Source organism: Orycteropus afer, unplaced genomic scaffold (assembly GCF_000298275.1).
Source record: "Orycteropus afer afer isolate SDZICR_OR568_19922 unplaced genomic scaffold, OryAfe1.0 scaffold00239, whole genome shotgun sequence".
Classification (NCBI taxonomy): domain Eukaryota; kingdom Metazoa; phylum Chordata; class Mammalia; order Tubulidentata; family Orycteropodidae; genus Orycteropus; species Orycteropus afer.
In genome coordinates, this window is record NW_006921826.1 from 796450 (window position 1) to 812423 (window position 15974).

The 15974-nt window shown below is 36.3% G+C and overlaps 1 protein-coding gene across 1 annotated transcript in view; it reads left to right on the forward strand.

Annotated features, from left to right (window-relative positions):
• The window catches only part of SDCCAG8 (SHH signaling and ciliogenesis regulator SDCCAG8), a 352265-nt gene that overhangs the window by 124162 nt on the left and 212129 nt on the right, over window positions 1–15974 (forward strand). Inside the window, exons 11-12 of the mRNA XM_007949144.2 lie at window positions 1169–1303; window positions 4901–5017. Coding sequence (XP_007947335.2) covers window positions 1169–1303; window positions 4901–5017 — 252 coding nt within the window. The remainder of the gene's footprint in view (window positions 1–1168; window positions 1304–4900; window positions 5018–15974) is intronic.

A 15974-nucleotide genomic window follows, 5' to 3' on the forward strand; every position in this document is an offset into this window, starting at 1 on the left:
TCACCTGTATGTCTGACTCTCTGTGTCTGTAGTCCCCTTTATAAAACAGAACTCAGAAGGGAAGGTTAGGATCCATCCTACTCAGGTCTGACCTCATTAGCATAGCAAGAGAGAGCACAGGTGCGGGAGTTAGGATTTCAACATATATTTGGGGGAGACACAATTTGACCTATAACAGATAATTACTGTGAGAGAGATATACAGAAGTTGTTGAAGGAGCACATGCCAAACTGATATTCAAGATATTAAACAACCAACACAGCTCAGGCAACAATCAGTGAGAATGGATGCCAACTGTAAACAGCAGGGATATCTGTCCCAGTGCACATTAGCTGGATATCAACCTGAGTATTGAAGGGGCATCTATGTGTACTGGGAGTTAGAGGTCAAGAAAGGCTTCCTGAAGGAGAGCAGATGATGGCTGAGTTGAATCCTATAGGAAGCATAAGAGGTAGCTAGATAATGGGAGGATGGGTGAGGTTTTATCAGCAAAGGAAACTGTATAGAGCCTCATCTTTGTTAGGGTTGAAGGAGGGGAAGTGGGATTCATAGCACACCAGTATCAGTACCAGTTGCCATTGAGCCAATTCCAACTCATGGGAACCTCATATGCTTCAGAGTAGAACTGTGGTCATAGAGTTTTCAGATTTTTCAGAATTAGATTGTCAGACCTTTCTTCCAAGGCATCTCTGGGTATATTTGAACTTCCAACCTTTTGGTTAGCAGCCAAGCATATTAACCATTTACACAGTTCAGGCACTTCTAACACACCAGTAGCTCTGTCTAAAGAAATCTTCATTTCCAACTCTTCTGTCAACCCTTTTATATCCTTCATGTGGGAGAAGGGTTTAAGAGTTGTTTGATTCCTCAACACCTCATCTGAAATTTATTCATGGCAGTCTGTCCCATCACTTACTTGAATGTCTGATATCTGTCATCTTAGTGTTTCAGTCAAAGCTGTGATGTTAGCATCATGTTATATATTTTCCAAAACTTCAAATCCTGGGAGATAGATGAAATGAGGAGGTGGATAAATGGACATATCCAATCTGCATGGGGAAATCATTCAGAGATAACATAGTGGCCATGCTGAGACTAATTCAAGAAATTTTTAATATTTATTTTGTAAAATGATGTAATTATTTAGGAATTTTATTTCTTCTTATAGATGATGACTTTGTCTGAGAATATTGCCCAATTGGAAGCCCAGATTGAAAAAGTTGTAAGAGAGAAAATTTCCGCTATTAATCAACTAGAGGAAATTAAAAACCAGTTCACTTCTAGGGAGATGGATGTCACACAGGTACAAGGAAAAATTTTAATCTAATAATTATTTAGGTAACAATATTCTTTTTTAAAAAAACTTCTCCTCAATGTACAGAGTTTTTACTGGCATCAGAAAGAAGTTTGGAGTGGAAAATTTTTTTTATTTCAAGAATAATATAAGTCCTCCACATGGTCATTCAACAAACATTTCCTTACTATCAGCATACCCTTTGTTGGGTGCTTCAGATACAAAGATGAATTACATGTCTTTGCAGAACTTAAGGGGTAAGAGGCAGACTTGTAAACAAGTAAGATATATTACTTTAATTATGCGAACCAAGAAGTAAAATGCTGAAAGGTCTTAATTGGCTGATATAAGGCACATACATTAATGTTTAGGAGCTCTGGTAGCGTAGTGCCTAAGGCACTTGACTGCTAACCAGAAGGCTGGTGGTTCAAACCCACCAGCCACTCCTCAGAGGAAGATGGGGCAATCTACTTCCATAGTGATACTGCTTTGGAAACCCAAGGAGAGGTCACTATGAGTCGGGGCCGACTCGACGGCACATAACAACAACAACAACAACAACATATTAATGTTTAAGAAACACTAAAAGCGAACCTAGATTTCAGTAGTAAACTGCTTTAAAACTAATCAAGTGCATAGGGGCAAGCATGATATAATAAACTAAATCTTTTTAACTTCTAAATATACCGATAACTTTTAAAAATATCTTTTTTTTTATATATTGCATTTCATTCCTCAATATATTTTCCCAAATTTTGACACATTTTAATGCCACCCAAACTCTAAACTCACTGCCATTGAGTCAGATCTGACTCATAGCGACCCCTCCTTGGGTTTCTGAGACACTACCACTGTGGAAGTAGACTGCCCAATCTTCCTTCCGAGGAGTGGCTGGTGGGTTTGAACTACCAGCCTTCTGATTAGCAGTCAAGTACCTTAGGCACTATGCCACCAGAGCCCCCTTTAATGCCATAGTTGCTTTAAAATTAATTAATTAAGATTATTTAAAATTAAAAGTAATTAAAATTACTCCTCCTTATTTCAGACTTGGAAACCCAATGGACTTGCTATGAGTTGGAAATGACTCGGTGGCAGTGGGTATATGTTGGGAAAGGGAACCTATTTATTCTTTCTTTGAATTTCTAAACTCACTTTTTGCTTTCTCCACTTCAAACTAGCTAATGTAGAAGCTTGAAAAGATCATATATGCTAGTATACTTGATGTGTTTGTTATGGGAGTGGGGGTGGTGATGGTAGGGAATTAATGCAGAGAGATGGAAATGGTCAACTCAGATTTATAGGCGAGAGCTGCTATGGAGAGACTGTTTTCAGTTCATTATAGGGAGAGTACTTTCTGTTGAAAGGTGGTACAGCAAAGAATGAATTCTCTGTCTCTAGAATTGCCCAAAAGGACTCAAACATCAGAGGACTAATTGAACTAAATAGCTTTGAAGTTGCTTCCAACCCTGAGATAATATAATTGTAGTTTAATTTAATTTGTTGATTTACTTTAGATGAGATTTAATGCTATGGATAAACTTAGCAAATGCAAAGCTAAAAGTAGGAAGGCAAGGGAACTTCAAGAACAAAATGATGAGATGACATTATTTTAAATAAAACCTGACACTTAGACATTCATTACATAAGTTTATAAAGTGCTCAGTTTTAGACATTATGCTTATGTAATTATTATTTTCTGACACTATCCATCAGGGGTTTTTCATTTTATTCATAGACATATATCAAATAGATTGGAATAGTAAAAGACTGAGAAAGAAGTAAGTTACAACCCATCTAATATTCTCACTCTTAATTGTTAAATTTTGCTTAGCTTTAAAATTAGTAGTATTTTGTGAGTTACTAACTTTTTTAAATACGATATTTTAACTCGCACATAATGAAGGCAATTGAATTTCAAATAGAAGTCTTAGTAATTTAATTTTGTTTTAGCTTTCTGAGGCCCATTAGGGAGAAACTTACTTTTTCTTCTGTATTACCACTCTAACTTTTAAATCCAAATTAATTTATTTTTAAAAGTGTCTTTTATTTGAACATAAGAAATGCATAAAGATTTCATGAGATTCTAGTACTTCTGTAACAATGAAACTAATTTCTAAAGTTCCCTGGATTTTTCAAGAAATACAAACATTGGAAAGTTTTAAGCAAGCAATCTACTTCCATAGTGATACTGCCTCGGAAACCCAAGTAGTCGTCATAACCAAACCAAACCAAACCAAACTCACTGCTGTTGAGTCGAGTGGACTCATAATGACCCCTCCTTGGGCTTCCAAGGTGGTATCTCCACGGAAGTAGATTACCCAGTCTTCCTTCCAAGGAGTGGCTGATGGGTTTGAACCATCAGCTTTCTGGTTAGCAGTCAGATGCGTTAGGCACTATGCCACCATAGCCATTGGATAATATGATTTTAAAAATCCTGGTATTTGTAAATTAGAAGCAGATTTAGCAGACCTGTGTAGTAAGTGATCTCTACAGATTCTCATTTATCTCAAAAGTCACATAATTTCTTTATTTAGATTTAATTTTCCTAATTGCATTTTAAAAATATACTTCTTTGTCTGTAGAGGCCCTGGATTATAAAATAAATAAAACAAATTATATAAAGGATGATACATAACACTTTTAAGATACCATGTGTATTCATCATTTAATGATATATTAAAATCATTTTACTTAAATGTAGTATGTGCTTGGTTCTTGTCTATTACTTCTCTCAGAAATCTTTCTTAATTTGATTACATAGTATTATATGTGACAAGATTGACTTTATCTGTAGAGCTTGCAGTAAATTCCAGGGACTGTACACTTAAATACCAAAAGTATAGTCTGTCGGCAGCCAAATAGTAAAATCTTCTCAAAATATCCTTAAATACTTAAATGATAAAGTCTGAAGAGGAAAATTTTATAATTTTAATTGAAAAAAAAGTTTATTATAGTGAAAGTACACGTAACAAAACAAACACTATGTCAACAATTTCCACAAGTAAACTTCAGTAACATTGATCACATTCTTCGAGCTGTGCAACCGTTCTATATTTATATTATTTAATTTAACTGTAATAATTTTAGTTAACAATAATATTTTAATGAATAATTTTACCTAGTCAAAATTTAATACTTCATTTTGGATGATAATATACAATTGAGATTATTTTAAATAAAATAATCTTGAGCATGTTATTTAAATCCATTAGTTATGCATTTTTAATTTGAAGTTTGTAATTTCAAAATGTAATTTGAAGTTCTCACTCAGTACCGTCAAGTCGGATCTGACTCATAGCGACCCCTCCTTGGGTTTCTGAGGCAGTATCAGTACGGAAGTAGATTATCCAATCTTCCTCCCGAGGAGTGGCTGGTGGGTTTGAACCTCTAGCCTTCTGGTTAGCAGTGAAATGCCTTAGGTACTATGCCACCAGAACTCCCAAAACTGGATTTAATATCTTCAGCTCTTCTAATAGAAATTGTCATTCTTAAAATACTCCTATTGCATTTCATTCATATGACCTCTAGGGGGCACCAAAAGATTTAATTGCAGGCATTGCCTGGTCGATTCCAGCAACTATTGATCTTGTTTTTACAATCTAACAGGTGTGTGGAGAAATACGCTATCAGTTAAATAAAACCAAAATGGAGAAGGAGGAGGCAGAAAAGGAGCACAGAGAGTACAGAACAAAAACTAAAAGGGATCTTGAAATTAAAGATCAGGTAAGAGATGACAAAAGATGACTAGAGCAATTAAACACATAACTAACATTCTTTCTGAAATTGATATGACTTTGTTCCTAAGTCATTTATTTCTATTTTAATGTATCTAACTAATGAAACCATCCAGTTTATACTATTAAAAGTGTTTCTTTTATAAAAGTTGCCTAAAATTATCACCTTTCACATGAAATGGTGAAAATACAACAGCATGCATACAAGAATCCAATCTGACAGGTCATAAATATACATTTGGGTATGTACATCTATTACTTACAAAGTAAAAAAAAAAAAAAAGTTCTAATGCACATTTTAAACCTAAAATATACGTACATAAACTTCTTGAAAGATGCCAACTTGAATCCAATTTTAAATGAAAAAGTTTAAAATTTCTAAGATGAGATGGGTTGATATGTAAATATGTCAATCAAATTGATTGTTGGCAGAGTGAAACCAGTTTTAACTAAGATAACCATGAATACTTTTAGTCAGGAGCCCGAAGACAGTGAAATTATAAATGTAAGGGAAAAAATGCAGCTTACTTCAATTTCAGTTTGAGCAGATGTTTTATGTTACATCTTTGTTGAGATCATGTAGATACTCCAATTTTAATTGACAACATGGATAAAGTTTTAGAGACACAGTTCTAAGAAACTGAGTTTTGATTTTTATGTGACAGTACAGAACATTGAAGGCACGCTTTTTTTTATATTCAGTGAATTCAAGTGGTTTGGGATACTCTTATTAAAATAATAAGATTGAGTTCACAATGTCAGTATTTTAAAGAAATTAAAATACAATTTTACAGTATGTAGCCCCAGGTAAATTTATTTCAAATGTATTTATATTTCAAGGATTTTTATCATTATTTTAAAACATATTTTCCCTTTAACCCTTTATGGTGAATAATGTGAAATCATTTACAAAAATATTCAAATGAAAGGAATAATGAAATTTAGTGTAAAATGTTGTCTAAGCTGTAACTGAAATTCCTGCCACCAAATTAAAATCCAGACAATGAAAATAAAATTCTACTTTTGTACTACTGTATTCAAAGTATTATAAGTGCTTAGGTTTCAAAGATTTTGTTTAACACGTACAAGTAGGGAAACCATTTTATTTTATCCAGTTGGGGGCGTGCCTGTTAGAGAATTGAAAATTCTTTCTACTGGGCTGAAGGCCTAGGACTTCCAAGTCAAACATAGAGAACTTTTCTTTCTTGATGCAATATAATTTTTTTACAAAAGGTATCATATTGGCATACTTAGTATCATTATTATATTCTTTTTGTATTATTCTACAGCATTCTGCCAGCATAATATTTTGGACTAACTAGAAAAATATAGCAAAAAGAGTCTCTGAGGTATATTTAAAATGACATTATAATTTCTAGAGTCAAAAACACTATAGGAACAATGAGACTATAATATCACTTATGAGTGAATAACCTGTTTAGAAGTCTTAGCAATATTTTTTAGCAACTATATTTCATTTTAATTAACCAGTAATTGTGTGGAAGCTAAAGTTGCAAGATTTTAAAAAGAATAATTTTCCTTTTAAAAAAAATTCCTGATCAATAGTGAAGCATGGACAGTTTTCATAATGGTTCTTAGTGATAAGTTTTTACATAGAGATGTGCCTTTTGGGTCATAGCATTAGGAATAAAACCCCTGAACGGTTACAAGATGTTTGTGATGTGATATGCTTGTTACCATTTTTTCTTGCACAGAAAGTGAGGTAATCTTATAGGTACTCTTTGTAACTATTTTGTATTGAACAGACAGTTTCAGAAAAGAAAGTAGTAGTGTCTCGTTTCCATGGATGATTTGGACTACCAAAGCAGCAATTGTTCTTTGGTCTTTCAGCCATGACCTGACCTTCTGTCTCTAAGACCAAAGAGCTACATTGCTTGGCCACCATCTGCACTCAAAAGGGAAATTTACATTTAACTTTTAAAAGCTGAGCATGTTCAGTATTTGTCTGAAATACCTATAATAATATAAAGTGTGTTTAATTTTGTAAGTGTTATATCTCATGCAATTCAGAATAACAGGAAAGATATCTCTAGATTTACAAACAAGGTACCTTTCATAATATAGTCATTTTATCCATATTCTAGTTAATCTGACCACTTGATACAATTTTAAAGTAAGTGGGAAACTGTGAGATTGGAATGTGGTGAGAACAAGAGCTTTTTTGATGTAGACAAAACAGGGCAAATGGTTGACCACCAAAATCATTTTCCTTGTGACCTGAGCCATGACTCTAGCATAATTAGAAGGAAAGGTTAGGAGAGTAACAATGGTAGTCTATTCCTCCCACTTTCTCCCTTTCTTTTTATATTGTGTCGGTAATCGATGGGTGGATGATTCTTCCCGTCAACTCTTTTGTATCTCTTCAGCTTAGAGAATTCCTGTCAACCTCAGAGGATGCCTATTGCACACACACAAAAAGACATTTGGTCTGAAGGAGAATGAGAAATCTGTGCACTGATTTTTATTAGAAATATTTTGTCAGCATCAGGTATACACATATACATGCACATATATGCATACATGTATATACATCTATATATACCCATATAAACACATTCTATTATGGAAATTTAAAATAAAGGGAATATTATAATTAATTTCTGCATTTCCATCATCTGGGGTCCTTATTTTCCAAGCCTTGTTTCCATCTATGTCACTTGTTTTCTCTCTGCTTTGCCTTCATCCTCATTGCCTTCTTTGTCATCATCATTGTCTTCATCGTCCTCTTCCTTCTGTCTTCTTCCTCTCACTCTTCTCCTTTTGCTGAGGTTTTTAAAGTAGTTCTCAGACATTATGATATTTCACCCATAAGTACTTTAGAGTGCATCTAGAAAGGAAATTTTTACATAACTTTTTTACATTTGTTATCACATATAACAATATTAACAATTATTCTTTAATATCATATGATGCCCAGCTCATATTCAAATTTCCTTGACTGTTTCAAAAATATTTGTTTTATAGATGGCTGTTCAAATCAAGAAAATAGATATACTATGATATTGCTTTGTTCAGTAGGAAATAAAGGGAAATCTCAGTAACTTTCTTTGCTTATTCTTGTCTTATTCATTTTCACATATAATATTTTGATTATGCTCTATATTTATAAGATACCTCATAGTCAATCTAAAGAAATATGAATTAATCCTGTAGCAAACTCTGTGGGAGAAATGGTTGCCATGCAACATTCCCAATTATCATATCCAGAAAGCAGCCCCTTAGAGTCTGAGACCAAAATGCATAATTAATTTCAGAACCTTATATTTAAGAGTTAGGAATGCTGACTCTGAACTGAGTGATGCATGAGTGGAATTTTCTCTGTCAACCTCCATTTTGGTAGATAAATCTCAGCTGATGATTCTTTTTAGCCCTTAAAACCTTTGATTAGTAAAATGCAGGCATCTTTTAAAAAAGAAAAAGAAATACTGTTAAAGGTACTAAAACATAAAACTTTTTCCTTTCCTCTACAGTCTTTCTCTTGACCTGTCATGGTGCTTTTTATTTGCTACTGAATGTCAGATTCACTCCAGTACAGGAATATTAATGGGCGAGTATGAACCCCCACAGGTGCCTGGAGCCTGCCTGTTGGTTTAGCATGCATATGTGGCCCTCTGGCTTCTTCCTGCCAGTCACTGAGCCTATACACTGTGACTCAGCTTTGGGTGGGGAGAGTCATTTTCTCTTTCCCAAGGCCTCCAGAGTCAATCTCAATCTCCCCTTTCCAAAGTCTCCATACTTGTCACTGTCAAGAGATTGCACTAGAACATACTTGGTACATTTATCAGGGGTGTACAAGAGATTAGGCCCCACGTTGCCCTCTGCACTCTGGTACTACTAGCATGGGGCAAGGATGGTCATCACATGCCCTATCCTGAAATGGCAGGGGTGTGCATGCCCAGATTCATATCCAGACTCCCTCCAAGGGTAAAAAATAAGGGGGAAAGATATAGCTCCCCTCTACCCACCACCATCATGATCTGGTCTCTGTCCTGGGTGGAGGGTGGCGATGGCTGCAGATTGGGGATCAAAAGAAGGAAGCTTGGTGGGGAAGAAATGCCTGACAACTGCTCAGGCTACAAGGAGGCAATGGAGAGGCAAGACCTCAGGCAAGTCAAGGCTCTAAGCTCCCAGCAAATGGTCCATTGTCCCATCAGACTTTACTTACAAAACACACATTCCAAGATAAAATTATTAAGCATTTCAACATGTCAACCACAGAGCATTCAACTGCAAGTGCAGGGCCCTTCTGAACGTGATGCCCTGTGTGACCAGCCCATGAAGCTGCCCTGGCTATAGGGATAGGCAAACAGAGATTTGGTATGCTAATGTCCATATACACACCTCCACTTACTTATATAGACATGCATGCATATTTAATATGTAACAGCCTATATCTGTAAAACAAGGTTGGTAAACTGCTACCCAGGGGCCAAATCTGGCCTGTTGTCTTTTACAGGTAAAGTTTATTGGAATACCAAAAAAACAAAAAAAAAACAACCCAAACTTACTGTTGTCAAGTCAATCCCGACTCATAGTGACCCCTCCTTGGGTTTCCAGACAGTATCTCTACAGAAGTAGATTGCCCAGTCTTCTTTCTGAGGAATGGCTGGTGGGTTTGAACCACCAGCCTTCTGGTTAGCAGTCAAATGCCTTAAGCACTATGCCACCAGAGCTCCCACTGGAGTACAGTAATATCACTTAATTTACATCTTGTCTGTGGCTGCTTTTGTACTATAACTACATAGTTGTAGAGTTGTGGCAGAGACCCTATAGCTTACACAGCCTAAAATGTTTACCAAAAGACTCTTTACAGAAAAAGTTTGCCAACCTTTGCCCTAAGTATAGACACACAGCTGTATTTTTTAAGTTTCCCTTGCATTCCTAGACTGTGGAGCTTTGAGTTTGGAGACTCATTGATTTTAAATGATAACATAATGATTTTTGAGTACTTTGCAGAATAGCAAATGTGTCTCATCCTGGGTCTGTCAATGATCAAGTGAGTATATGGTTGGCTGTAGTGTCATTATCTTATTAGTGGCACATGGCTTGATAATGGCTGAGATGACTTGGATACAGTATTGGTTTATATTTACAGTTTTAATTTTAGATTGGTACCATCCCCTCCACCCCAAAAAAGGTAAGAAGAATAATACAGAAGGTTTATTTAGCAGTACTGTGTATGTTATAAATTTGGAGTTATGGCTACTATTAAGTAGAGAGCATTGAAGTTCAAAATTCTCTTAATGGAGTAATCAGAGTAAATATTTAAGGGTAGAACACACTTACAAAAGAAATAGATCAGGAAATTTGACTAGAAAAATTAGGACAAAAAAGGATTTGTGAATTGCTCATATCTATAGCAGTATGAGGGAGCTCTGGTAGCATAGTGGCTAAGACACTTGGCTGCTCACCAGAAGGCTGGCGGTTCAAACCCACCAGCCACTCCTCGGAAGGAAGGTTGGGCAATCCTACTCCGTAGTGATACTGCCTCGGAAACCCAAGGAGGGGTCGCTATGAGTCAGGGCTGACTCGATGGCACATAACAACAACAACAACATAGCAGTATGATCCAGAGGAATAAAAGCTAATAATAAAGAAAAGTTGAAAAATTGTATCTTTTTACTTAGAGAAGACTGAAAAATGACTTCACTGTCTTCAAGGACTTGATATTATTTCAAGGACAAAGTTAAAGATCTGTACTAGATTTTCATTATGGAAAGAACAAGAATAAAGTGATTTAATCACAGCAACTAGAAGTCACAATAGCCTGAAATAAGAACTTTCTGACAGTAAAAATATTTAAATAGGTTGCAACAACATATTATGCAACTTTCTTCATTGAAATTTTCAGTTTGAAGTAGTAGCAGCAATATGCTTTCTACCTGAAGAACCATCTTATAGACCTCTTGTCATCTACTTGATTCTGGAAACTTCCTCAAAATATATCTGAAAGTAGATGTCAGCAGTCTTTTCTGCCTGTAACTTAGCACCTGCAGATGAAAGGAAAGTCAAATCCTGTTCAGCTCTACTCTGCTTTGTGTTTGTAAAGCTGCGTGCTCTCTTTAACAGGCTTTTTGGGAGTATATTGAGATAATGGTGGCTTCTTGAATGCTAGGCTTAGAGACTACCACCTGCAGTCTCACTTCTATCTCTGAAAAATGACTGGGAGAGGGGCCACTTGTGCATGCCTTTAGCACATGTAATCACTCTGTCCTGGTGATGACAGAGATGCTCTCCAGTGTTCCTCACACCCTCCTTCAGTGTTGTAAGGCTTAGCACATTCTTTTCCCTGATCCTCACTCAGACAATAGCAGTTAGAGGGGGCCTGGCTTACCCAGACAGTACACTGTACACTTTGGGGGCAAGAACTAGAAGACCCAGGTCCTGCCCTTAGGGAGTTTATATTCTAGTTGAGGAGACAGAGCATGCATTTGAACATACCTTAAGAGTACTTGCAAAGCAGCTTATCGACAAGTGCAAATTAATGTAGTGTGAACTTCATGCTGGCTACAGCCCATGAGAGGGAGAATCTGGTTCAATGTATGTGATGCAATAAAGCTTATTTTTATTATTATTTTTTTTAATAGCATCTTCCCTAAGTATGCCCTAAAGCATTGTTCAACATACTTGATAAATTTGTGTTCTTATCACAGGCTAACCAAGATTTTTGAGAAAATTCTTCAACCTGGCATATGTCTAATAAATCAGCCTCTTTTGTTCTTATTCTGTGTGAGACGTGAATGAAACAAATAGAATTTATTGGATTATGCAAATAATTTAAATATCATCATTTACTAAAAGTCTTAAATTACTGAACTTACTATTTTTCTAAAACACCATACCAAATTAGTATCTTCATTTTAGACAATAATTGTATTGGTAAATTCACAAAATAGCTGTAAAAAATTAAGTTTTAGTCTTTTTTTTATATATACAAAGAAACAGAACCAAGTCAGTGAATTGGAACCTTTGGAATATTTAGCATTCAGTAACTTTGTTAGTGATTTGGACTGTGGTTTTAGATGCCAGTAGATATATGCCTTATTCATAGAAGCACTGTAGAAATTGATATGTTCAAAAAAGAGCCTGCTAATTTTTACTTGCCATCTGATTTTCCAGAAAATAATTTATTTCTACAATAATAGTTTATTAAAAAATAAAAATCTCTGAAAACAGCAGTTTAGATACATACACTAGTGAAGGGCATGAATAAGAAATAAAACAAACCCATCTAAAAATAATGTCTTATGGAATAAAAGCATAGAAATAAATGTTTGCCTTTGGATAAGACTATAAAACTTTAAACAAACCCAAGAAATATATTTTTTTTTATTTTAGGGAGGTCAAAGTTTCTTCTGCTGTTGTCCCTAAAGATACACAGTTTTATGTGCCACATAATGTCCATTCAGGCAACTGCCAACTGCATATATGTCTGTGATCCCATAAAGTTATAATAGTGTTCAGAAATCCTGATCACAGAATGGGATGTAGCAAATGCAGCAGCTTCCCACACATAACATGTGTGTCTCATGTCTTCTATATAAAAAGAGATTGCAGTGCCAGGCATATAATGGTATAATACAGGTATAACCTATAATACATATATGTCTTGATGTTGTTGTTGTTGTTATTTGCCATCAAGTCGGCCCCGACTCATAGCAACCCCTCCTTGGGTTTCCGAGGCAGTATCACTGCGGAAGTAGGAATGCCCAACCTTCCTTCTGAGGAGTGGCTGGTGGGTTTGAACCGCCAGCCTTCTGGTTAGCAGTCAACTGCCTTAGGCACTATCATAATAAATCTATTTTACCAGCTTATATAAGTACTGTACTGTACTTTCTTTCTAAAAAGTTTACCACATAACAGTGTGTGCTTCAACTCATAGGCAGCAGCATCCAATCTCATGTAGCCTGTGTCTCTTCTGTGTTATAGTGTTATCTCTCTGTTTTATTTTCTTTCGAAAATATTACTGTGAAGTGCATCATGGTCCCCAAATTCAGTAAAACCACTGCTAGTAATATAGCAGCAAGAGGCAAAGGAAAAGTATTGATGTGGAAGTGAAACAAAAGTTTGTCAAACAATATGAAAGCGAAAAGGCAGTGAATGCTATTGCTCACAATTTAGGGATGTTGCACTGGACAGTCATGATGATCCTCAAAACAAAGAAAAAAATTCTCCAGGCTGTTAAAGGATTGACTCCATTAAAAGCTACAAGGCTAATAGAAAAGTGAAAGGGACCTATATCAGATATGGAAAAATTGCTAATGATGTGAATTGAGGACCAAACACAAAAATGAATCCCTTTCAGCACATTGACGATCATTGCTAAGGCAGAAGCTTGTTCAAGACGCTTAAAGCAAAAGCAGGACCAGATTATGATATGGTGTTCACAAAATGTCTAAATCACATAACGTCCTATTTCACAGACCATATCATGGACATTAAGCAATGCATGCCTGTATTTTCAGTTTCAGTGAATGATATATTTTTGTTTCTTAAAAGAAAGATTGCATGCTTATTGTGACTAAAAGTTTAAACTCACAAGACCAATCTGCTAACCTTGCAAAACATCTTCTCAAGTACCAAGTCTGCAAGTCTGATAGCTGCCAGGTGGCAGCACTTCTTTGATAGGGTGTCCATGCAGGCCATTAGGCTGAGAGGCATAGGACAACTATCTAAGCTTTCTTTTATAGTACAGAATTTCAGTACCAACATCCATATAAATAACTACTAATTACTATGCATGTAAGAAACACTGGTGGTGTAGTGGATAAGGCATTTATTTGGCTGCTAACCAGAAGGTTAGCACTTCAAGCCCACCACCAGTCTGTGGAAGGAAGATGGGGCAGTCTACTTCTGTAAAGATTTACAGCCTTGGAAACCCAATCCAGGTTGCTGTGAGTCAGCATCGAGGTTTTTTTTTTTTTTTTTTTATGTATGTATATACTTTAAAACAATATTTATTACATAAGCACATTAACAAAAATTAATACTTCCATCACCCAATAGAGTAAACTGTTTGCATTTTTCTGTTTTACCTTCCACTTTTTGTCTGTATAAGGAGCTATGGTGGTGTAGTGGTTTTAAGGTAGTTGGCTGCTAACCAAAAGGTTGGTGGTTCAAACCCACCCAGCCACTCTGTGAAAGAAAGATGAGGCAGTCTGCTTCTATCAAGATATACAGCCTTGAAACCTAATTGGGTATCACTGTGAGTTGGAATCGACTCAATGGCAGTGAGTTTGTTTTGTTTTGAGTTTTATCCATATGCATATATAATATTTGCAAGCAGTAAACATAGCTCAGATATAATTATGCTTTTTACTTATTTCACATCACATTATCTTAAGCATTGATCTGTGTTCTTCATAACAACCACTTTAATATGGTCATTGTCATGTGCGTTAAAAGGAAAATTATAATACATCCACTCTTGAAGAGAATACACACTGTTACAATTTTAGAAATCTTTTTCTCTAAACTTCACTTGTTGCTTAAATTCTACAGCTGTATTTTGAGTTTGCATCTTTGGTAGCATAGCGGCTAAGACACTTGCCTGCTAACCAGATGGCTGGCGGTTCAAACCCACCAGCCACTCCTCGGAAGGAAGGTTGTGATACTTCCGTAGTGATACTGCCTCAGAAACCCAAGGAGGGGTCGCTATGGTCGGGTTTGACTCTACGGCACATAACAACAACAGCAACAACATGCTGGCCTAGAATGAATTTCTGACCATAAGAAGGGTAGTATGTAAGATACGCAGAAAAATAAATGTCAGAGAGAACATAGTAAGCATCATCAGCAATCTAGAAATGGATGTGGGGATTTACAAGAGGGAGATATGACATCCTTAGAGGATGGTTAGGATATTGGCCAGCAGGATGGGAGTGAGAGGCATTTGGTTGGAAGGTCCAAATGGCACCTTGAGCAAAGGGAATTGGGGAGGGGGAAAGTAGGAAAGAAGGATTTGTTCAAGGAACATATCTTGTGATTCCATAGCATTCTTGTATGTTGTTGTTAGGTGTCGTCAAGTTGTTTCCGACTTATAGTGATCCCATGTACAGCAGAACAAAACACCACCTGATCTGGTGCCAGCTCCATGATCCTTGCTATACTTGAGTCCATCGTCACAGCCACCATGTCAGTCCATCTTGATGAGGGCCTTCCCCTCCTCCTTGAATATATCTCCTTGAGTGGAGAGTAGCTAAAGCAAATGGAAGAAATGACAAGATAAAAGAGCTGAACAAAAGATTTCAAAGAGCAGCTTGAGTAGACAAACCTAATTACTATAATGAAATGTGCAAAGACCTGGAGTTAGAAAAACAAAAGGGAAGAACACGCTCGGTATTTCTCAAGCTGAAATTTTTGTCGACCCTCCACCTTACCAAGCATGACATCTTTCAACAGGGAACGGTCTCTTCTGATAACATGACCAAAGTAGATAAAGTCTGGCCATTCTTGCTTCCAAGGAGCATTTCGGCTGCACTTCTTCCAGGACAGATCTGTTAGTTCTTTTAGCAGTCCATGGTACTTTCAGCATTCTTTGCCAGCACCACAACTCAGAAGCATCAACTCTTCTTCAGTCTTCCTTATTCATTGTCCAGCTCTCACGTGCATGTGAGGCGATTGAAAATACCATGGCCTGTGTCAGGCGCACCTTAGTCCTCAATGAGACATCTTTGCTTCTCAGCACATGAGAGAGGTCCTTTGCAGGCAACTTGTCCAGTGCTATATGTTGTCTAATTTCCTGACTGCTGCCTTCATTGGAGCCAATTGTAGAACCAAGCAATGTGAAGACTTTGACAACTTCAATCTTTTCTCATGATGTTGCTTATAGGTCCACTTGTGAGGATTTTTGTTTTCTTTATATTGAGATGTAATCCATACTGCAGACTGTATTCTTCAATATTCATCAGTAAGTGCCTCAAGTC